General features: G+C 32.3%; 3 protein-coding genes across 5 annotated transcripts; 2 read left to right on the top strand and 1 right to left on the bottom strand.

Moving 5' to 3' along the window:
- Positions 1-21: 21 nt before the first annotated feature.
- Sra-1 (Cytoplasmic FMR1-interacting protein Sra-1) lies at positions 22-5,909 on the top strand. 2 transcript variants are annotated; one of them, XM_034340443.2, is made up of 19 exons: positions 22-377; positions 508-729; positions 810-989; positions 1,072-1,253; positions 1,324-1,848; positions 1,945-2,149; positions 2,214-2,428; positions 2,496-2,626; positions 2,715-2,885; positions 2,963-3,045; positions 3,116-3,184; positions 3,279-3,352; positions 3,411-3,816; positions 3,894-4,093; positions 4,167-4,696; positions 4,761-4,855; positions 4,918-5,156; positions 5,238-5,385; positions 5,465-5,909. In XM_034340443.2, the coding sequence occupies exons 2-19, from the start codon at positions 520-522 to the stop codon at positions 5,678-5,680; spliced, it is 3,879 nt and encodes a 1,292-aa protein (XP_034196334.1). In that variant the 5' UTR covers positions 22-377; positions 508-519; the 3' UTR covers positions 5,681-5,909. The 2 variants fall into 2 exon arrangements, with proteins under 2 accessions (XP_034196334.1, XP_034196333.1); XM_034340442.2 differs by having other exon boundaries at positions 23-387; positions 5,465-5,906.
- A 325-nt stretch (positions 5,910-6,234) lies between these two features.
- Positions 6,235-8,260, bottom strand: LOC117611935 (WD repeat-containing protein 55 homolog). The gene is made up of 8 exons (XM_034340446.2): positions 8,114-8,260; positions 7,831-8,004; positions 7,559-7,751; positions 7,295-7,477; positions 7,155-7,228; positions 6,917-7,083; positions 6,637-6,854; positions 6,235-6,541 (listed from the first exon to the last, which is right to left on the bottom strand). The coding sequence occupies exons 1-8, from the start codon at positions 8,142-8,144 to the stop codon at positions 6,280-6,282; spliced, it is 1,302 nt and encodes a 433-aa protein (XP_034196337.1). The 5' UTR covers positions 8,145-8,260; the 3' UTR covers positions 6,235-6,279.
- Positions 8,258-16,517, top strand: svr (Carboxypeptidase D svr). 2 transcript variants are annotated; one of them, XM_034340440.2, is made up of 15 exons: positions 8,258-8,910; positions 8,995-9,239; positions 9,316-9,471; positions 9,551-9,726; positions 9,820-9,967; positions 10,065-10,159; positions 11,582-12,087; positions 12,171-12,644; positions 12,716-12,984; positions 13,464-13,638; positions 13,714-14,093; positions 14,180-14,321; positions 14,408-15,890; positions 15,976-16,152; positions 16,235-16,517. In XM_034340440.2, the coding sequence occupies exons 1-15, from the start codon at positions 8,440-8,442 to the stop codon at positions 16,369-16,371; spliced, it is 5,034 nt and encodes a 1,677-aa protein (XP_034196331.2). In that variant the 5' UTR covers positions 8,258-8,439; the 3' UTR covers positions 16,372-16,517. The 2 variants fall into 2 exon arrangements, with proteins under 2 accessions (XP_034196331.2, XP_034196332.2); XM_034340441.2 differs by lacking the exons at positions 11,582-12,087; positions 12,171-12,644; positions 12,716-12,984; ... (4 more) ...; positions 15,976-16,152; positions 16,235-16,517 and adding an exon at positions 10,359-10,959 and having other exon boundaries at positions 8,297-8,910.
- Positions 16,518-24,044: the final 7,527 nt, after the last annotated feature.

Genomic DNA, 24,044 nt, shown 5'->3' with positions numbered 1-24,044 from the left:
TTTTTAATAGAGAAGAATAGATTCTATTTTATATCTCATCTGTTGTACAATCTTTCCACTTTTGTCACAACTTATTTGACTAATTTATATCAATTTATATAAGTTGAGTTTTTGGCGCGCATCACGTTGCGTGTCGATTTATGCGCGGTAAACTTGCAACATAGACTTTAAATATTGTTGATAGGATAATCACTTTATTTATTATAGTAAAAGGGTGGAGTGTTAAAAGTATATGTATTCACAGTATACTTTATTGTATCAAACATTATTGTATCAAAATATGTTAGATATACTGTAAAGTATTTGAAAATTATTTCACTTTATAATAACTATAAGTTTCTAGTACATTTATCTCTAGAAACATAATCTTAGAAGAGGTAAGCAGAGGTAAGTCACATAAAAGGACAATGATTAATTGTAGATAAATATTTCTTAGTAACTGATTAATATTATATATCTATTTTTAATGAGATTCAAGTATTAACAGTATGTAATATTTTTATCCAGTTTTAAGTTATCATGGCTACCGACAAAGTAACTTTAAGTGATGCTTTGTCGAATGTTGATGTACTTGATGAATTCACATTGCCATATGAACAGCCTTGCATCGAGGCACAACCATGTTCTATAGTATATCAAGCCAATTTTGATACTAATTTTGAAGATAGAAATGGCTTTGTAACTGGAATTGCAAAATATATTGAAGAGGCTACTGTTCATGCAAGTTTGGTAATTATATTAATAACTATCAAATATAAATCTTTTTCTACTATTTATAAAAAATAATCTTCTTTACTTCTATTTTAAAGAATGAATTATTAGAGGAAGGATTGAAACATGCAGTGATGTTATATACATGGAGATGCTGCTCCCGTGCAATTCCTCAGCCAAAATCTAATGAACAGCCGAACAGAGTAGAAATTTATGAAAAAACAGTAGAAGTATTAGCACCAGAAGTAAATAAATTACTGAATTTTATGTATTTTCAAGTAAGCATTTAATTACTTAATAATTTTGCCTTGTACGTATATATGTTTATGTGTATGAAATTCATATAATATTATCTTTCAGAGAAAAGCAATTGAAAGGTTTTCTGGAGAAGTAAAACGTTTATGTCATCATGAAAAAAGAAAAGATTTTGTTTCAGAAGCATACTTACTTACATTAGGAAAATTTATTAACATGTTTGCAGTTTTAGATGAACTTAAAAATATGAAATCTAGCGTGAAAAATGATTACTCTACGTATAGAAGGTAACGGTTATTTTTTTAGTTGTATCAGTAACAAAAAGTTTGATTGAAAAGAATAACACTTTCTTTTCAGAGCTGCTCAGTTTCTTAAAGTAATGTCTGATTCTCAAACATTGCAAGAATCTCAAAATTTATCAATGTTTTTAGCTACCCAAAATAAAATTCGCGATACAGTAAAAGAGAATTTGGAAAAGATTGCAGGATACGAAGAGTTGCTTGCAGATGTTGTTAATATATGTGTTCATATGTTTGAGACTAAAATGTATTTGACCCCAAATGAAAAACATATGTTAGTAAAAGTAATGGGATTTGGTTTATTCTTAATGGATAGTGAACTCTGCAATATCAATAAACTAGACCAAAAAAAGAAATTAAAATTGGACAGAATTGATAGAATCTTCAAAAATTTAGAAGTAGTACCATTATTTGGTGACATGCAAATTGCACCTTTTAATTATATCAAACGTTCCAAACATTTTGATGCATCCAAATGGCCACTGTCTTCTTCTTCAAATAGTATAAGCCCTCAAGCTGATCTTATGGTACACCTTCCACAAATTAGAGAAGATCATGTAAAATACATTAGTGAATTAGCAAGGTAATAATAACAAATAATTACTGTTTTTAAATATGAAAAAAGAAACAGTAATCCTGAATTTATACAAAAATATTAATTTTATTAATCACAATACAGATATAGTAATGAAGTAACCACAACATATAAAGAATGTGGAAGTGATGCAGAAAATCGGGAAACTGCAGAATTAGCATTACGGGGATTGCAATTACTTTCTCAGTGGACGAGTGTCGTGACCGAACTCTATAGCTGGAAACTTCTCCATCCAACTGATCATCATATGAATAAAGAATGTCCACAAGAAGCTGAAGAATACGAGAGAGTAAGATATATTAATAATTTTTCTATTCGTAACAGAATATTTATAAATATATTTTATTGTTTAGGCTACACGTTACAATTATACAGACGAAGAGAAATTTGCTTTGATAGAAGTTATTGCAATGATTAAGGGATTACAAGTACTAATGGCGCGTATGGAAACCGTCTTTATTGATGCGATTCGTCGAAATATATATGCAGAGTTACAAGATTTTGTACAACTTATTTTGCGAGAACCATTGCGTAAAGCAATAAAAAATAAAAAAGATCTTATTAGGAGGTAGATATATTAATTTGTTTAACAAAGGATATTGTACAAGTATTAAATTATTTATCCATCTTTTTAGCATTATTGTGTCTGTAAGAGAAACTTGTGCAGATTGGCATTTTGGTGTAGAACCATTAGGAGATCCTGCACTAAAAGGAAAGAAAGATCCTGACAATGGATTTGGTATTAAGGTACCACGCAGAAATGTTGGTAAGATTGAAAAAAATTACATTTATCAATGTTACATAATTTTTGACTTTTTGACTTTTTGACTTTTAAAATCAATATATTTATTTAGGACCATCTTCGACACAGCTTTATATGGTCCGTACTATGTTAGAATCATTGATTGCTGATAAGAGTGGTGGAAAACGTACTTTGAGAAAAGATATTGATGGACAGTACCTTGTTCAAATTGATCAGTTTCATAAAACTAGTTTTTATTGGAGTTATCTCTTAAATTTTAGTGGTAAGTACAACTTACCATAGTGTCAGTTTCATAATATGTACAGTAATTTGTTAATATATACATTCATCTTTTTGTAGAATCATTGCAGGACTGTTGTGATTTATCTCAATTATGGTACAGGGAATTTTACCTAGAAATGACTATGGGTCGAAAGATACAGGTAATTAAAACTCTTTATTCAATTTTTCTGCTCTAAAAATAGTATTTTGTGTGCTTGATTTCATGGTTAGAAATGCCAAGTACGCCATCAACATAATGAAGAGTGCAGTGATTTGATTACCATGGAAAAGCGTATTCAGGTACTCTATTATATTAATGTCATTATAAATATTTTATTATCATCTGTACTAATGATTTTATACCAAGTACAAAAATTATCAATGCATATTTTAGTTTCCCATCGAGATGTCCATGCCGTGGATATTAACCGATCATATATTACGAAGCAAGGAACCATCAATGATGGAGTAAGTAAAAGTAAGACATATTTACGATTTGCATTTTTTAATGCAATATTTTTTTTAGGTATGTTTTATATCCACTTGATTTGTACAATGATAGCGCATTGTACGCTTTAACTATATTTCGTAAACAATTTCTTTACGATGAAGTAGAAGCTGAAGTGAACTTATGTTTTGATCAGTTCGTTTACAAGCTTAGTGAACAAATTTTTGCTCATTATAAACAATTAGCTGCAAGTATCTTGTTAGATAAAAGATTTCGAGTAGAATGTGTTGCATTAGGAGCATATTTACTTCCTTATCCTCGCGCCAATAGATACGAAACTTTACTTAAACAGAGGCATGTACAATTATTGGGAAGAAGTATTGATTTAAATAAATTGATTACTCAGCGCATTAACGCGGATATGCAAAAATCATTGGATTTAGCAATAAGTAAATTTGAATCTGGCGATATCACAGGAGTTGTAGTAAGTCAATTACCTTTATTGAATAGTTGAATATTATAAGGGGTTTAAATTACAAAATAATACAATATATTTTATAGGAATTAGAAGGACTTTTACAAGTGAACCGTCTTACTCATAAACTGTTAAGTAAATGGCTTGCATTGGATGAATATGATGCTATGTTCCGTGAAGCAAATCATAATGTTTTAGCTCCATATGGAAGAATTACACTTCATGTATTTTGGGAACTGAATTATGATTTTCTTCCTAGTTATTGCTATAATGCTGCAACAAATAGGTATAACAAAACAAAGAAGAAAAATATAAAATTAGTAATTAATTCGTATTAAAATATGATATGCTTATAATAGGTTTGTAAAATGTCGCGGACTACAATTTGTACAACCAGTACATAGAGATAAACCTCCACAAATGTCTCACCATTATCTCTGGGGAAGTAAACAATTAAATTTAGCGTATAGTACACAATATGGGCAATATTCAGGATTTGTTGGCCCGCAGCATTTTCGAACAATGTGTAAACTTCTTGGATATCAAGGTATTGCAGTGGTAATGGAAGAACTTTTAAAAATTGTAAAATCTTTAATTCAAGGAAGTTTACACCAATTTACTAAGACCTTAATGGAGGCTATGCCAAAGGTTTGTAAACTTCCGAGATATGATTACGGTTCTCCAGGAGTTTTGGGGTATTATCATGCCCAGTTAAATGACATTGTGCAATATCCAGACGCTAAAACTGAACTTTTCCATAATTTTCGTGAATTTGGTAACACAATTTTGTTTTGCCTTTTAATGGAACAAGCTCTATCACAAGAAGAAGTTTGTGATTTATTACACGCAGCGCCATTTCAAAACATATTGCCTAGACCATATTGCAAAGGTATGATTTTTCAACTTTCAAAAATAAAAGCATTTTTTAAATGTTAAAGCAATTTAAACTTCAGAAGGTGAAAAACCAGAAACCAAACAAAAGCGTCTTGAAGCTAAATACGCTGCTTTACAAATTGTTCCAAATGTAGATAAATTAGGTACAGCTAAGGTAAGTAACAAAGAACTGTTAAAAAATATGCAGAAAATATAGATCTTATTTAAATTGTTTAGCAAGCAATGATTGCCAGAGAAGGGGACTTATTAACACGAGAACGGCTTTGTTGTGGTTTGTCAATATTCGAAGTAGTACTTAGTAGACTGCATAGTTTTTTAAATGATCCCATTTGGGTTGGTCCTCCTCCCGCTAACGGAGTAATGAATGTCGATGAATGCACAGAATTTCATAGATTATGGAGTGCATTGCAGTTTGTATATTGCATTCCCGTCGGAGAAACAGAATTTACAGTCGAGTTAGTGATTCACATTTGTATAAAATTGATATCGTAATAATTAGAATATGTACAAATTTTGTATGAATATCCATATTTTAGAGAATTATTTGGTGAAGGATTGCACTGGGCTGGATGCACCATGATAGTATTACTTGGTCAACAAAGAAGATTCGAAGCTTTGGATTTTTGTTATCACATTTTAAGAGTACAACGCGTAGATGGTAAAGACGAAAATGTTAAAGGAATTGTAAGTATTGATACATGAATTATACTTCAATTCATTAACTATATCTAATTAATTATTTACTTCTACCTGTATTAACTAGCACTTAAAAAGAATGGTGGATAGAATCAGAAGATTTCAAGTATTAAATTCACAAATTTTTGCTGTATTAAATAAATACTTGAAAAGCGGAGATAGTGATGCAACAAGTGTTGAACATGTTCGGTGTTTTCCACCTCCGATTCATCCTTCGCTTGCTCATGCACAGCAGCAACATTACCATACGCCAGAGTATTTACGTGAAATAAATCATCAGTAATGTCGTAAACAAGAATATATTTTATTCAATAATAATGAAGGCTGAGTTTTACTTTCTAAATCATTCGTAAATGTAATTAAGGTATGGAACATCTATCATTTAAAATTTTTTTTAAATAATCTAAAATATTTGTTTAAAAACATATTCTCACTTCTACAAACATGATATTAAAATAATTATATTCACACGTTTGAATATAATCAAAGATCAATTATGTAAATTTATTAGTATTTAGATTGTTACATTAATCAGTATTATTTATAAGTTAATAAGATATATCATTCAAATTTTTTATGTATGTACTATGAATTCTTAAATTTGTTATATTATGCTTTATTTATTTGTATCAAAACTTTTATCGCGTATAAATATTTTTAATAAATATAACAAAGAATGTATAAAATATTTGTAATTATCCAGTAAGTCTTTATCACTATTTGAAAATGTAAACATATATAACCTATATATATCTGATGCACTTTTACTATCATTTTTGGAATAAAAGAAATCATATAAACAGAAACAAACTGAATAATTATTTAGAATCAAAAGTGAAAATGAAAATATACCATTTTACATCAGTTATTATCTTTATTTGTTTATTGAAGATCAGAAAAAAAATTAGACGCATTATCAATTTTACTACTTGGAAGGTTATGCTTCAATTGTTTTTGTTTGCCACCTTTCACGGGTTCTGTGACATTTAAGGTTTCAAAATATTGTACATTCCAAAATTTGATGTCATTATTGTGCGAGGAAGATGCAATTAGAGTACCATCCCTATTAACATCAAGTGTTTCAATAGAAAGATCATGTTGACCTACTACTCCAAGATTACGACGAGGGAACAAACTAGTAGCTCTGTAAATTAATACAACAAATACATGTATTAATTTATTTTGTCATACAGAATACAGACCATACTATACTGTATGTAAGCTTAGATTACATCTTACCTTAACATTCCATCTTCTCCTCCTGTTATTACAACATTATCGGTAATTGGAATCATACAATTTATAGCCTTTTTAGTTAAGCTTGGAAATTCATCTGAATGAAGTCCAAATTCTCCCCAATTATATATATACATCTTTCCTTTACTTGTACTAACCAAAATTTTTGTTTCAGATTTAAATAAACCAAGGCATGTTAATTCTTCTTCATATTCCTCTGACTAGTAAAATAATTATATGTAAACAGATAATCAAATAATGTATAATACTTATTTATACATACTTGAACATGCATTTTCTTTCCTGGTATGTTGAATGTGGTAAGAGATCCATCTCCACTTGCACACACAAGATATTTTGCTTCTTCATTTGTTACTATAGCACTAACATAATCTTCCATCTTTTTTAATGAAAACACAGGTGTATTTTCTTTTTGTCTAAGATCCCATACTTGAAATATTTATATATAAGTATAATTATACATTAAAAACAAAACAAAAAGTAGTATAAATGTCTCTTACATTTTACTACACCATCATCGTCTCCCGTTGCAAACATATTTTCTCCAATTATAGTCATTGTATATATTGGTTCCCTAAAAATTATAATTTATACAATAAATATATGACATATTTTATACAGAAGATGATTATATACATACGTATGTGCATTCTCATATAATCTTGTTAATTTCTCAGTTTCTACATCAGTGAGCATTATACATAAATCTTTAGCAGTAGAAAATAATGTTTTACCACTTTCATTAAATTCTATATCACGACATGCTTTAAGATGTAGTTCTAAAGTTGATACAAGTTCTGTTTCTGTGTTACTATACTTGTATCTAACGTGTGAAAAATATGTTTATTAAATTATTGTATATTACTTAAGATTAATTTTTAAGAGCAATAATTATAAAATTTACAAGTGTACATCTCCTACAATATTAGCTACAGCAATCATGTCTGAATTAGGATGGAAACATGTGTCTACAACATGATCTTCTGTTATAATTGATGGAGGATGGTTTGAATTTGTATTTCTTGCCCTGATTATTGCTTTTACAACTTCATCCTCTTCTTCATCCTCATTTAATAAATTAGATTCCATATCATTACCTTCAACAATAATAGTAGATGTAGGTTTAATGTTTATACAAACAAATTAATATAACATGTATTGATGTACAAAACTTACCTGTATAACTACATGTTTGATTATTATTTGAAACAGAATTTTCTTCATTATTTTCACTTTCAGAGTCATCGCTACTACTCAAGTTATCATCTTCTGAGAGACTTTGCATACTACTATCACTGTCATTATCATCATAACTATTATTACTTTCATCACTGTCAAGGGTAGAGTCATCTGTAATTATATATTAAGATATTTGCAACTAAATGTTTGAAATTGTATAAATGATATAACATAAATTAAACATCATTTTCACTACAATATAATATAACAAATCTATTACCTATTAAGTTTTCTTTATACAAATGCATCATTGAACAAAAATATAAAATATTTCTTGACTTCTAACCTTACCTAACCTAACATTAGAACCTAATATTTATAAACTCCAACGTGATAAAATTTCCATACCGTGTGAAATTGATGAGAGTTAAATTCCCTATCGATAGAGTCTTGTGGAGTCTTCTATATATAGTTCCTCCGTACCCTACTCTACCCACGCTCGTAGTTGCAGACGTCATCAGGATGCTATATTGGTATTGTATATATTGCATTTTGTAGAATGTCTTGTTAAAATCAAAAAAGTTTCATAGAATATCACGGGAATATATGTACACAAATATGGTACATGTACATAGAATGTATAATATTGTACTTTTTATCTGTTTATTCGTCGGAAGTATTAATGGTTTCGTGATAAATTCCGAAACTACCATAGAAGAAAATTTTATCATTCCTCACTATACACACTATGATAAACTCAAACAGTTGTTCAGTTCTTTGGTTGAATCATATCCTAATTTGGCAAAAGTGTCTTCTATTGGAAAGTCTGTGGAAGGTAGAGATTTATTAGTTTTTGAAATTTCTGAAAATGTTAGAGAACGAAAATTGTGTGAACCAATGGTGAAATATGTTGCTAACATGCATGGCGATGAAGCTGTTGGTAGAGAATTGTTAATTTATCTTGCTCAATACTTGCTTCATAATTATGGAAGAGATGAAAGAATTACAAAATTAGTTAATAACACTGATATTTTTCTTATGCCATCAATGAATCCTGATGGTTTTGAAAAATCAGAGGTAATATCTTCATTCTTCCTTGCTTATCTTATCATTTAAGATCACTTTGAATGTGTATATTTATTTAATAACATATGTTTTTAGGAAGGAAAATGTGAATCAAAGAAAGATTTTTCAGGACGCGAGAATGCAAATCATGTTGATTTAAATAGAGATTTTCCAGATCAGTTTAATCTGAGAACTAATCATCTTCAAAAAGGTGGAAGCATATTAGATGGGCGTCAAAATGAAACAATAGCTATGATGACGTGGATTGCTACAGAACCATTTGTATTATCAGGAAATCTTCATGGAGGTGCTGTTGTGGCTAGTTATCCTTATGATTCTGGGTAAGAAAAAGTAATACTTTTGTGCTTTAAGTATATAAATTTGATATATCATGTTTAATGAGTTTGTTCCCTTTAGAATTTCATCTTCTTGTTGTATTGAAAGTAAAAGTCCGGATGATGAATTGTTCAAATATTTAGCTCATACATATGCTGATAATCATCCACAAATGCGAGCAGGTAATGCATGTCCTTCAGATGTTTTCCAGGGTGGTGTTACTAATGGAGCATATTGGTAAACATAAATATCTAAACTTTTTACTTCATATAAATATTATTGGTAAAAAGATGTTATTAAAGTTTATTTGTTTCAGGTATGAAGTTATTGGAGGAATGCAAGATTTTAACTATGCTCGTTCTAACGCATTTGAAATAACATTTGAACTTAGTTGTTGTAAATATCCGAATGCTTCCACAATGCCAGAGCATTGGAGATTGAACAAAGAACCTCTTATAAAATATCTTGAGCAAGCACATATTGGAGTGAAAGGTGTTTAATTATTTGTTACCTGTATTTATTTATTACTAATTGTTACTAATTATTGTTACTTATAAGGTACAATAAACTGTATTTTAATTTTAGGTGTTGTAAGGGATACAGATGGTCAACCAATAGAAACAGCATCTATCATTGTAGATGGAATAAATCACAATATTTATACCACACATCGCGGAGAATATTGGCGTTTGTTGCTTCCTGGTACCTATCGTATTCATGCAGAAGCATGGGGGTAAGTATACAGAGATATATAATATCTATTTCAAACATATTTTATATGGTAGATAATTACGTCTGGTTTTATAAAATACACTTCTTTATAATTTTAGATATCAACCGAGTGAACCAGTAAATGTTACTGTAGATTTAGATAAACCAATCATTCTTAATTTTACTTTAAAACAGGACACCTATAATGATCAAGGTAATCAAGATACAGATTTTCATTACATGCTACTCAATATTTTGCGTTCTTTACACTAATTCCATCTTAAAATAATATTCATTATTAAATATGATTATATAAAAGTATTATTTTTTTTTTTTTTCGAAATTTTTATTTATATTTTTATTTATTATTTCAATATGATTATTTATTTTATCATTTTATTTTCATTTTACAGCATTCATATAATATCTCGACACCATATTATTTAATACTGATATATCTATAAATTTTATTATAGTTTATTTTATTACTGATATGAACAAACATAAAAACACACACAAGGTATGGAGAAAAATATATCCAAATTTGTTATTTGTAAAAAAACAATCAACTTCGAAAATTATTAGCTCACGAGATAATCATTCATTTTAAACACAAAACATAAACCTTAGAAAAGCATCGGTTTTTGAATTTTTGTTTATTATTTTCATTTTTTGTTTGTTATTTGTTGAATATTTTATCATTTACATACAAAATTAATTTTAATTTTGTTTAAAAAAAGCATAAATTTGACAACAGTATGTTATTAATTATTGGTTATAACATATTTAATATACAACTTTTTGTTAACGATATGCTTGAACATTTGGTAAATGCGTATTAAAATTATATATACGCCAAAAAAATATTGTTACGTACTGAACATATCTATATACAGAGTATAACATGATTTATTTTTCATATCAATGCTCTCTTTTAAGTTATCAAACATTTAAAAGAACAAATGAATACAGTGAGTATTTTTTAAAGAAACGAACAAAAGGATATATACTTTAATATATTTTGAAAATGTTTAGATTAGATCTGTTTTTTTAAAGATTCGTACTACATTAAGTGATTTACATTTCATAAAAAAATTCTATTTTGAAAGAATTAGAATTTGTTATTTAATTTATTTTTGATAGTTTATATAAAGAAACATAAATATATGAGGTATATGAAAAATGTATGAACAATATTGAGACTGCTTAGTACCATACATACAATTGTTTATTTTGTAATTGTATTAATGTTCGTAAAAAAAAAAAATGTAATGAAATAAGTTACAGTTATATTTGTAATTTGATGTATAGTATATCTAAATTAAATGTATATCTGAAACTAAAAATAAAGTATCGTATTTGCTTTAAACAGTGAGTTAGTTTTCTTAAATGTTCTCCAGCCTTTTCCTGTAATTATTTATCCATTAATGTACCAATATAAAATATTGTTTTAATTTTTTTTTACTGTCATTTTGTTTTCTCTATACCTTGTGTTGTATCATATATCTAGAATTTTATATTCTATATTTTTTATCATTCAGTTAGTTTCAATTTTTTTTATTTATAGAATTAATAAATTTAAGAATATCTGTTTGTAATATGATTCCTTCATAATGTTTTACTTACGTATACATAGGAAACTTAAATGGAAGTGAAATTGAAGAAATTATAAGACCTATAGATAAATACGGATTTTTCCAAGATACAAAATTTGAACATCATAATTATGTAGCGATGGAAAAATATTTAAAGGACTTGCATTCAAATTATCCAAATATAACAAGGCTTTATAGAATAGGGGAGTCTGTTAAAGGACGCCAATTGTATGTCATGGAAATAACAGAAAATCCTGGAAAGCACAATCAAAATAAACCAGAAGTAAAGTACATTGGCAATATGCACGGAAATGAAGTAGTTGGAAGAGAAATTTTACTACTGTTACTTAAATATCTTTGTGAAAACTTTGGAAGCGATGATAGAGTTACGAAAATATTAAAAAATGTTAGATTGCATATCCTACCAAGCATGAATCCAGATGGCTATGAAATTTCTAAAGGGGGTGTATATGGAACCCGGGGAAGAGCAAATGCTAAAGGTGTTGATCTTAACAGAAACTTTCCTGATCAATATGAAACAAATGATGTATGAATTTTAACTTTTTTAATATGTTCAAAAAGCATTTTAATTATCAATTTTAATAGAATTTATATTTCTTTAAATTACAGTACAACAAAGAGCAAGAACCTGAAACAAAAGCAGTAATGGATTGGATTGCAAGTATTCCATTTGTACTTTCTGCTAACTTTCATGGAGGAGCATTAGTAGCAAATTATCCGTACGATAATGAACCACAGTATGCATCTGATGCTGAAAATCTAAGTCCAGATGATAAAGTTTTCAAAGCGTTAGCATTGGCATACTCAAATGCTCATCCTCGTATGCATCTTGGAGAACCATGTCCTCCACTTCCGAACGAACGATTAAATTTTCAAAATGTCTTAGAGAAGAGTTTTCCAAATGGTATAACTAATGGAGCTGCATGGTATTCTGTTAGCGGAGGCATGCAAGATTATAATTATGTACATAGTAACGATTTTGAAATCACTGTAGAAGTAGGTTGTACAAAATTCCCAAATGCAACTGAACTACCAAAATATTGGTTGCAAAACAGAGAACCTCTTCTACGTCTTATTGAAATGGTACTTATATTTATATACATATTAATAATGTAACATGTTATTAAGATAACTATTATTCCTTTAATTTATAGTCTCGTAAAGGTATACATGGTGTAGTACGTTCTTCTATTGGTAGTCCTATACCACATGCTAAAATATCTGTGGAAGGAATTAAACACGACATTTATGCAGCTGATGGTGGAGATTATTGGCGTCTGTTGGTTCCAGGAAAATATAATGTAACAGCTAGTGCAGTAGGATATGAACCTCAAACACAAAGCGTAACAGTACCAGATACTGCTGATATTGGAGAAGAACGAACCGTGGATTTTACGCTAATGAGGGATGATCCTCAACATTGGTATAGTTATATATTTGATATTTATGATATAATCATCAGCGCAGGGATTATTTTAATAAATTCTTATAAAAATTATAACTTCCAGAATAATAATATTTGTGTCATTGAATATTAAAAAGGATCACATTTCGTTTTGTGAAGAAATTTAAAAGCTCAGAACATTAAGTAAATATTTCAGTATGTCACAAAATATACATTGAATATAGTAGAGTAGTATATCACATTACTTTATTAGAAGAGAATATGAATGTGACTGTTAAAATGATTTTAATTGAATATTTTATTGTTTTAATTATTTTGCTATTATTTTAAACTATATAGTGTTGTTTATAAACAAATTATTATTTATTTTTTTTAATATTATATGTGATAGACCATCTTATAATTTTTTATTTTCTACAATTGAAATTAGTAATGCATACATGCTTGATTCTTAAATAAATTATGTATATTAACAAATATATGAATTCTGATTTTAGGTCTTCTGCGTATGATTTTCGATTAATAGCAAATTTACAAAATGTTTATTTGAAAAACGCTGAATTAAGTGCTAGGCTTAGTCAATTAGAAAGTCATCAACCCAACGTTGCAGAATTTCAAGCTGGAGAATCATTAGTTAGCATGGCTATTCATTCTCTAAAAATTACACATAATGTAAGTATATTATAGAAAAAATGCATGATTCAATACATATATTTATACATATTTAACAATATCATTTATGTTAAGATGGGTGGACCAGAAGAGAACAAGTTTCATATTGGTCTAATTGGAGGACTATTTGCTTCTCAACCAGTGGGTAGAGAAATGTTATTACGTTTAGCAACTCATATTCTTATGGGAAATCAAATTGGAGATCCTCCAATACAAAGGATATTAAATAATTCTGTTTTACATTTTATTCCTGGTGTTGATCCTGGTTTTGATAATATATTAGATATTCAAGAGTGCAATCCTATTGTGTACGATGAAGTAGGAACAAGATTATTACAAAAGGATAATACTAATCCTGACAAATTGAATATAGTTGCTAGTGCATTTAAAACAATGTTATCTAATGAAAAATATGATGTAATAATTATATTAGGAAGTGGTACGCTTAAAATCAGGTAATAAAAATGCAGACTATTAATATTCTACGTATTATATACAGTACCTATAATAATAATTGGAATCTTTCGTATTTTTATTTTAGTTATACAGATAATAATATGAATATGTATAAAATTCTTGCTAAAAATTATGAACAATCAGTACATAAAGGAACGTGTAGTTTTCTTAATAACGACGTCAAAGAAGTACAAAACTATATTCAAAAGGAATATAATATACCTGTAGTAAGTAGTGTGTGATTTAGATTGTGTAACATTATTTTATGTATATGTATACACTACGTATTGTTATATTTGTGTACTATTTTCAGATAAGTATCAATTTGTCTTGCTGCAAGTATCCACCTGCAGAGTCTATTCCAACTATTTGGCGTGAAAACTTACTACCCTTGATGCAACTTATTCGTAGTCTTACAACCGGCATTCGTGCAATGGTAACAGATATAAATAACGTTCCTCTGAGAAATGCTGTCATTAAAGTTGGAACGCAAAGTTATCATGTTTCAAAAAATATGGCTTATTTCAAAATTCTTCTTCTTCCCGGTGAATATTTATTAAGGATCTCTTGTGAAGATTATATTGAACAATCAATAAAAGTTCACGTAAATAATGAGAATATATTTGATACTCACGTTAAAATGATAAAACATCGAACGAAGGAAATAGAACTTCAAAAACATGATGAAGACCGAAAACCAACTATCGTAAACCAAGTGTTAACTGATTTGAATAATAAGTATTCACAATTATCAACTTTACATACAATAAGTAAAACAGAAGAAGGTATTCGAATAATGTGTTTAGAAATTGGAATTGAAAATAATTATAAACGGATTGGTCGGCCATCTATAGCTTTTGTTGCCGGTATTTCAAATGGTGTACCTGTAACTTCCAAGCTTTTATTACACTTTGCAACCTATTTATTGGAACATTATGGGAAAGATACTAGAATTACAAATTACTTGGACAAATTTACAATATTCATTGCACCAGATTTAACTCAAAATACAAATCACAGTCAATCTTGTTCTCCATTTATTATAAATGATTTACAATTTCCTATTGATAATACATTAACTCCGAATGCAAATGTAATAATTAATTGGTTTAAACAAATTAACACTGCATTAGCAGTAAATTTAAATATTGGATCACAACATATTGAAATTCCATTTGCGAGTAAATATGGAAAAATACATGGAGAAATATATCAAACTGATGATGATGATGTACTGCAAGATATAGCATTATCATATACAAAATACAATATTCATATGACCTCGACAAATTCAAAGTGCAATCATGATCTACGCATAAATACTAATGGTATTATTCATGGTGGCATGGGTATCGGTGGAAAAAGAAAAGATTCATTAATGGATTATCTTTATCTAAATACAAGCACACTCATGATAGATGCGTATGTAACTTGTTGCAATACAGATGATGCAAAAAATATATGGGAGAACAACAAAGCTAGCCTGTTAGCAATGGTAGAAAAACTTAACGAAGGGGTAAAAGGATACGTTCTAAATAAAAATAATGAGCCCATTGAAAATGCTATTTTATCGTACAACAAATCAATACATCATGTAAGAAATGGATTAAATGGAGCTTATTGGTTATTACTTCAACCTGGTACACATGTTATAAGTGCTAGTGCACCAGGATACATTCAACAAAATAAGATATTCATCACGCCAGATGTACATGACATTTCGTACTTAATTTTTAAATTAGGATATAATGACAAATTTATGGGAATGCCCAGAATCGTTTTTATTATTCTTATAAGTAAGATGTTCAATAGATTTATATATTATGATTAAATTATAGTACATCGCTAATAGATCATTTTTAATTTTATATATTCTTGCAGGTACTATATGTTTGGGAATTATTACATGTATTGTGTTCATTTGGGCAAATTGTCGGTCTTCCAAAAATGTAGAAACAAAAAATTGGAATGGATATGCATTTAGCTTACTTAGAGATGGTACAAGCTTTTTTGATGATGATGAAAAAGAAATTGAAATATTTAGAAGACCAACAAATGGTTGGTGTTATTAAAATTAATGACAATTCATTTTGTTTCTAGTAATGTACTTTAGTACTTTTACTAATTAATATGATTTTAGGATATATGCCAACTACTGAAGTCACAAAACCATATTTTGATGATGATAACATATCAAGTTCTGAGGAAGCTAGTGATTTAGAATTTATTCAACCAAGTAAAGAGTGGAATGAGGAGGCAACTAAAGAAAACAGATAATACACTTGCTAAGTGATAATTTTAATATTATTTTTTTAATTATACACAGAATATAAAATTTAAGAAAACAATTGGCTGCCATAGTTAATTACATTTCTATATCATATTAAGAATTTTTTGTAGATATCTATGATTTAGAATTTGTTCTTTATAAATTGGGTATTTGAAACATATCTTTTTATAGTATTAAGGATACATATAGATATATGTATAACATTTGGATACGTATTAAACTAATCATAAATGATTTTATTAATTTTTAAATATACATATACAGGGTCTACCATTTAACTCGCAACCCATGCGCGCGCAAATTGATGAAAATGGCAACAGCGCAAGAATTCTAGAGATGTAAAAATCCGTACAGTTAAGTTGGTAATTGATTCGGGATACACCGAGTACACCGAGTTTCATCGAACTTGTTGCGGCGTGTGAAACTAACACATATTCACGCCAGAGAGCCGATTGGCGAGGGGCACGCGAAGGAGGGATTGCAGCCAATTGACTGCCGTCGTGAATATGTGTTAGAGTCACACGCCGCGACAAGATCGATGAAACCCGATGTACTTGTATCCTGAATCGAATCTCGGACCACAGTTCAGTTGATTACCAACTTAACTGTACGGTTTTTACATCTCTCGAATTTTAACGCTGTTGCCATTTTCATCAATTTGCGCGCGCATGGGTTGCGAGATAAATGGTAGACCCTGTATAGTATAGAACTCTATTCATATCATTAATAAAACATATTTGTTGCAATAGTAACTTATCATATGCTTTATGGAAAAGCATAAATAAAAGATTGTACGTATACATGGATTTACATGTAGGCCCGTATTCACAGTTGCAACTTATTTCTAAGCTGGCCTTAAGGGGGTAGACACGGGTAATAGTAGCACTTTACCGGCAAAAATGGGCCTAAACATGGGTTTACGGGATTCGACTTTTCGTCCTTACATGAGAGAATTTCGAGGTGGATGAGGGCTTATTCGAAAGAGGAAGGTCCAGTGCAGTACGGTCAACTCATGTTTCAGTGGAATTATATTGATGTTTAGTAATATAAGCGTCCAAAGTAGAGGAAAAAATCGACAAAATGCAGTCGCGGAATCGAAGCATTTTTCGGCCACTAAAAGAGTGCTGTGATTGAAATTATGAGTTGATTGTACTGCACTGGACCTTCCTCTTTCGAATAAGCCCTTACCCAGCCCCAAATTCTCTCATACGGGACGAAAACTCGAATCCCGTAAAACCATTCCTACAGACCAGTTCCGCCATTTTGTGGATAATACAGAGCAAGTCACATGACAAATTCAGTTCGGCTAGTAGTTATAAGGTGGCATCTAACTAAGAAGGCTGTCGATTTGGAATCGTAGCCAAAATCAGGCGTTAGCTTGGTACGTCACCCGACTGTGTCAACGAAGGCAAGCGAAAAAGGCAACAACGCCCGAACGCTGAGTGAGACGCACTACAGTCATGCTGTCCTTCTCTCATTATGAATGTTGAGATCGTCCCTTTTCGCTAATCGTCAGCCAATCAACATCGTCAGACTCCCGACTACTCTCTGGACTTCACATAATCTCTTTGGTTTTGTTCCAATAATTTCGCTTGTTTCAAGGTTTTTGTTAACTTATATACACGTTCATCAATTCTTAAATGTTTCAATTTGATCCAAAGATGGTTTCATTTTGCTTCATACCTAAATTTTCTTGAAACCACTGTAAATATTTTAAATATCATGCTTCACAACACCAAACTACTTCGAGAGTACACAAAATATATATCACATTTATAACAATTTTATACTACCACATCACTTCTATTTGCCATAGTTGCAACGTTTATATATTGTTTATACATAATTAACACAAAACAGTGTATATTACTACAGCTTTTAATTAAAAAAGACGTTAATTACAATTCCGAGCACAGGACTCTGTTTTTGAAAATAGGACCCCGATTGTCATTGTTGCGAACCTCGCCTGTATGTATGTGTGCAATATCGTGTGAATCTAGCTGCAAGCTTGTAATCACAAGCATTGAATGAAATGTAATATGGCGACGATGCCATAAGAGTATGGTTGCAGCATGTCTGCATTATGTTATATCAATGCTCATAAATTAGGAGCCAAAATTCAAAGTAATAAACAAACAAAGGAAAGGACATTGCAAATCGTTCAGCGCGGGTGGTCGTGCTGGGAGAGAGTTGGAAAACCAGAGAAATAAGACTGTCACACTTGAAGTTTCTAAGAAACTAATATATTGCGGACCGTATCTAATTCATTACTCTTAACGAAAATCATGTTGATTCTTGAAACTGTCGAAGTCACTTCGACATCCTGCTTATTTACAGAGGGTCGTAAATATTCTTAAGGGTTGCCTTGGCTCGCTAGCGCGAGACCTTTTTATCTTTCGTTCTCTCTGGATCCCACGTTTTCTCTTAGCACGTGTGCATGGAATCGTTCTCGAATCTTGGCGGAGCACCACCATCTTCCACTCGCCTGAGGGTGGACCGAACCCAGGGAGAGGGACCGCCTCCGGACAAGGATGGACTCCTCCACCATTGGGCCAGGGATGATCCTGAGGGAGGATTCAGGATCCAGCGAGGAGGGGATGGCAGCCAACATCGATCGAAGATCTTCACCGCCAAGCTCAGAACGATTCAAAGCTTCAACCCGTCTGGATATAAATTTTGAAAAGGAAATAATAAAGTTATTATCAAAAAAATATCTTTAAAACGCAAAGTGTTTTCATTTTATTAAACGCCGCGCCACGAGCAAAGCGCTTCAGCGCTTCACGGGCACCTTACCCACGTTCGGCCTTTTATAAAGATAATCCCTAGAACACTAAATCCACACGCAACAAATTGGTGACAGCGGTGGGATATTCAAAAAGGGATATTCAAAAGGGGATAAACTATTAAAAGGTGATGAGTTCAAAAACGACATAATTTTAAAAGGTGTATTCAGTGTAGTAACTGCAAATAACGCAAAACAAAACAAAGTGATTGTGTTAGACTTGTGTACGCTTTAATAACTTTGCCGGCTCGCGGGCGTGTGTTAAATAAATAACTGAACGTTTTACGGTCTGCTCCATTGAGCTTTTATAATATAAGTGAACATTGTTAATATTATTGCAACTTCTCCCTCTTGAGTTTTGGCACGGTTTCCTCAAGAGCGTAGGGTGAATATCGGAGACAGGTGATTTCGGCTGCCGTGCAAGCCATCCACCGGAATCACATGCATCTTGCTCACATCGTCATTGGACCTCTCCTCAATTTGGAAATAGAGGTAGATTAAAACAATCTGGAGACCTGAGGGATCTTCTCACGGAGCCAAGGACAGTCAGAAGCAGCGGACCACAGATGAACATCGTCAAATCACAGAACCAGAGGATCTCCCCGTGATTCAAGGCCAACCGAGATAACGGATTACCGACGGACGGAATTTGGTGTTTGAAAATAGAAAACTCGTTAAGTGAAACCTAAACGTGATTTATTGTGAAACGTTAGCCGATCGCTTTACCAAACTGTAAGTCTAACTTATAAGTAATTAGACTATAGAGTATTATTTTTATAATTACCATTAGAAATAATTTGATAAAATGCCGCCGTTTAAGTTAAAGTACATGCGCGCCAAAAGGAGTCGCAAAATTGGCCTGCGGGGTAATACATTTTTGGTGGAGGAATTAAACATAGATTCATCGAATGTAGAATCTTCTTCATCTTCCGGGGCATCTTCTACCGATCTGCAATCGAAAGAATTAGGATTAGTTCCAATTCGACAGTTATCCCAGGGGATTGATACAGTTATGGCGAATAGTACTTCTATCCCTTTTAATAGCACAATAACTGATGTACCTTTGTCCTCGACTACGGTTGCTGCTGCTGTTTCTAAAAATACTCCAACCTCTATAGAGTCATCTAGTATACTTTCAGAATCATATCTTCGTCTCTCTCTAGTGAAGGATTTGATACCTCAGTTTGACGGTAAATCCAGTTCCCTGACTGAATTTATTAAGGAATGTCAGCTGATTAGTTCCAAAGTAAAACCTGAGGATAGAGCCGGTCTTCTGTTTTTAATTCGTGGTAAAATCGTAGGGCACGCAAAATTAATACTTTCAAATCGCCGAGAACCAAATACGTTAGACGAATTAATTGGATTACTTAAAAAGGCATACGTCCGTTCGTTCAACATGCATAGTATTAATGAGGAATTTATGGGATTGAAACAGGGAACTAATGATTCGGTAGAGGTTTTCGGATCACGAGTAAGTAAGATATTAAATACCGGAATAGAGGTAGCCAAGGACACGTACAATTCTGAACAGTTAAGTGGTGTTGTTGATTTATTGAATAATACAGCTATAGCTACATTTATTAACGACCTTCGGAACGGAATGTTAAGAATAATGCTTAAAGACAAAGATAGTAAAGAAATACCGGATCTTGAAGCTGTTATTGACATTGCGCGTAAATTAGAATCGGTAACGGTCGAAGGATCGAGATTGTCTCCATCTTCGCAGCCTCTTATTGGGAACGCGAATGTCCGTAAAATAGATTTCGATGACCGCCGATGTTTTCAGTGTAATAAAGTGGGACACTTGCGAAGTCACTGTCCCCAAATTCAAGAAACACGACGAAATCCTTTAAGACAGGAACAAATTAGATGTCGGTATTGTAAAAAAACCGGTCATATGGAAGCGCGTTGTTTTAGGAAACAAGGCCAAAACTCACCTCAGCCTCAAGGTGTTTTTCCTCATAAAATCACGGATCAGGGACATTTAAACTCAAAGGGCGTTCCACGTCGGGGAGTCGCGCGGAACGAACCATGGATTGCTCCCTTCAAACCCGTCGGGCCTGCTCCCAGGTCGAAATAAAAAACATTGGGCATTCTCCGGTGATAAAATTGATTCACAGCTGTTTCCATGGAGGATCTGCTGACTTCCTCATTGATACGGGCTCACAATTGAATCTAATAAAACACGGGAGAATAGTTTCTAATGTAGAGATAAACACTAGTGTCGTTTACAATCTCACCAGTATTAGTTCAGGAGGAGTGTTTACCTGCGGAGAGATTAACGTCAAGGTTCGTGACATTAACGTTAAATTCCAAATTGTTCGGGATGTTTTCCCCATCGCCGAGGCAGGAATTTTGGGAATGCCATTTTTAGAAAACCAAGATGCGGTATTAAGATTCGGGAATAGTATGCCAAATAGTCTACAGATTGATGACGAATTTTTTGTTCTCTCATCATCTTCTTTTAAATTGCTTCCTCGTACCAAGATACTCATATCCGTCCCAATTAAGGAATCTAAAATCAAAGTAGGTTACATAAGGAGGTTAATTACAGATCCGGGTGTTTATATAGGAGAAGCTTTAGTCGCACAACAGAATGGGTTTGCAAAAATTTTCGCAATCAATACTAACCCCAATTGCGTAAATGTAACTATATCACCGGTTGAGTTAGAGGAATTTTCAGAAAGCTCCTTATTACCCCGTTCAGGTTGTACAATAGATTCAAGGTTAAATCGGGAAAAAGACAATGCTCACAGGTTAGTCCAAATAGCTGAACTCTTAGAATTGAATGACCTCAACGAAGTTGAGCGTGCTAGCATCTTGGAAATTATCAATGAATTCCCTTATCAATTCTATTTGCCGAGAGAAAAACTAGGTTCCACTAAAGTTCTTCATCATGCAATCGTGACAACAGATGAGTTACCAATTAATACTAAACAATACCGTTTTCCACCTATTCATAAAGAAGAGATACAGAAACAAGTTACCTCAATGTTGGAAAATAATACAATTCAGCCATCGGCCTCTCCCTACAACTCACCTGTTTGGGTGGTCCCAAAGAAACCCGGTCCGTCAGGTAAACCTCGTTGGCGTATGGTCATTGACTATCGCAAATTAAATGAAAAAACTATCAGTGATGGTTATCCACTTCCCAACATTACTGATATACTGGATCAACTTGGAGCAGCAAAGTACTTTAGTATCCTTGATTTAGCTTCCGGTTTTCATCAGATTCCAATGGACCCGAAGTCAAAAGCAAAGACCGCTTTTTCGACCCCTCATGGTCATTATGAGTTTAATAAGATGCCTTTTGGGTTAAAAAATGCTCCTGCCACGTTTCAGAGATGTATGGATTTAATATTGTCAGGTTTACAAGGAATTGAGCTTTTTGTCTACATAGATGATATCGTTATATATGCTGATTCTTTGGAGGAACATTCACGTAAACTAAGAACTCTTCTGGCGCGTTTGCAGAACGCTGGCTTAGCTTTACAGCCTGAGAAGTGCAGGTTTCTTCGTCACGAAATTGGTTATCTGGGCCACGTTATTTCCTCAGAAGGTGTGAAACCTGATCCTGGAAAAATTAGTGCCGTGAAGTTATTTCCTTTACCCAAAACAAAGAAAAACGTTAAACAGTTTTTAGGATTGATTGGTTACTATCGACGTTTTATCCCTCAGATGGCAAAAATTTCTAAGCCACTGACGCGACTTTTAAAAAGTGACGTACCTTTTGTATGGAACGAAGTTACTCAGTCTGCTTTTGAAAGATTACGCGATATTATCTGTTCGGAGCCTCTGCTTCAGTTTCCGAACTTCAATCAACCATTTCTCGTAACTACGGACGCTTCAGACTATGCAGTAGGAGCTATATTAAGCCAGGGACAAGTTGGAAAAGATCTCCCCGTTGCATATGCATCCCGAACCTTAAATAGTGCAGAAATTAATTATTCCACGATCGAAAAGGAGTTATTGGGCATTGTGTTCGCTGTTGAGCATTTTCGACCTTACTTATATGGACATCAATTCACTATAGTTACTGATCACCGGCCATTAATCTGGCTACATAACGTAAAGGATCCTACATCCCGAATTATGAGATGGAGAATTAAGTTGAATGAGTACGACTATGACATAATATACAAACCCGGAAAAATAAATTCCAATGCCGATGCGTTGTCTCGTAATCCTCCAAACTTTTCTCAAGCGGTACAAGTTTCCTCCTCTCCGAGCAATGCTCAATTAACAAATTATACTCCGACGGACAACACGGACGCCTCACCTTTTGGGCGGTTGCGGGAGGATGTCGTAGGCGCCAACGATTTGCTTCCCGTAAACTCTGGAAAGGTTGAGAATACAGACTTAGATGATGCATCAGGAAATAACGAAAAATTAATAGCCGCCGTTTTCTTTACACGTGGACAAATTGGGACTGTTATGGAAATTGACGATTCTGACATTAGTTCTGTTGACAGCGACGCATATCTAACAGCAGACGAAGGGGAAATGTCGCTCTCCTTAGAGACAGAAGTGTCTAGAAAGAATGAAACCCCTTTTGATGCCGCTAGTGAATTTAGGAAGGATGATTTTGATGAAGAAAGGACTCCGTTACGTGGTTCGGCACCGGCGGGTACTCTGATCGAGAATCGGATAGGCGATACAAAAGCACCCCGCTCGGGAGTCGGTCGGAAAGTCGTCCATGTGGTAAAGGGTGGTCAGGTTGGGTTGAATCCGTTGGAATCGGATAGGCTATATGATAGTACCCCGCTTCGGATCGCCCACCTGAGACCCGTTTTGTGTGATACGGAAGAGGCTTGTTGTGATTGGGGTGCCCGGGCTCTGGTTGGTTCGTTGATATCGGATAGGCTATACCACAGCACC

This window comes from Osmia lignaria, chromosome 10, assembly GCF_051020975.1.
Source record: "Osmia lignaria lignaria isolate PbOS001 chromosome 10, iyOsmLign1, whole genome shotgun sequence".
NCBI classification, from domain to species: Eukaryota; Metazoa; Arthropoda; class Insecta; order Hymenoptera; family Megachilidae; genus Osmia; species Osmia lignaria.
The sequence above is the reverse complement of the archived record's forward strand: the minus strand, read 5'-3'. Positions and strand labels throughout refer to the sequence as shown.

Excerpts from the sequence above, each read along its gene's own strand:
- Sra-1 (XM_034340443.2), top strand. The coding sequence starts at position 520 with ATGGCTACCGACAAAGTAACTTTAAGTGATGCTTTGTCGAATGTTGAT. Across the intron at positions 1,849-1,944 it reads TACATTAGTGAATTAGCAAG|ATATAGTAATGAAGTAACCA; the intron begins GTAATAATAACA and ends ATCACAATACAG. Across the intron at positions 4,094-4,166 it reads TATAATGCTGCAACAAATAG|GTTTGTAAAATGTCGCGGAC; the intron begins GTATAACAAAAC and ends TGCTTATAATAG.
- LOC117611935 (XM_034340446.2), bottom strand. The coding sequence starts at position 8,144 with ATGATGCATTTGTATAAAGAAAACTTAATAG. Across the intron at positions 7,752-7,830 it reads TCAAACATGTAGTTATACAG|GTAATGATATGGAATCTAAT; the intron begins GTAAGTTTTGTA and ends TTATTGTTGAAG. Across the intron at positions 7,229-7,294 it reads TTATATGAGAATGCACATAC|GGAACCAATATATACAATGA; the intron begins GTATGTATATAA and ends TATAATTTTTAG.
- svr (XM_034340440.2), top strand. The coding sequence starts at position 8,440 with ATGTACACAAATATGGTACATGTACATAGAATGTATAATATTGTACTT. Across the intron at positions 9,240-9,315 it reads AGTTATCCTTATGATTCTGG|AATTTCATCTTCTTGTTGTA; the intron begins GTAAGAAAAAGT and ends TGTTCCCTTTAG. Across the intron at positions 9,727-9,819 it reads AGCACATATTGGAGTGAAAG|GTGTTGTAAGGGATACAGAT; the intron begins GTGTTTAATTAT and ends TTTTAATTTTAG.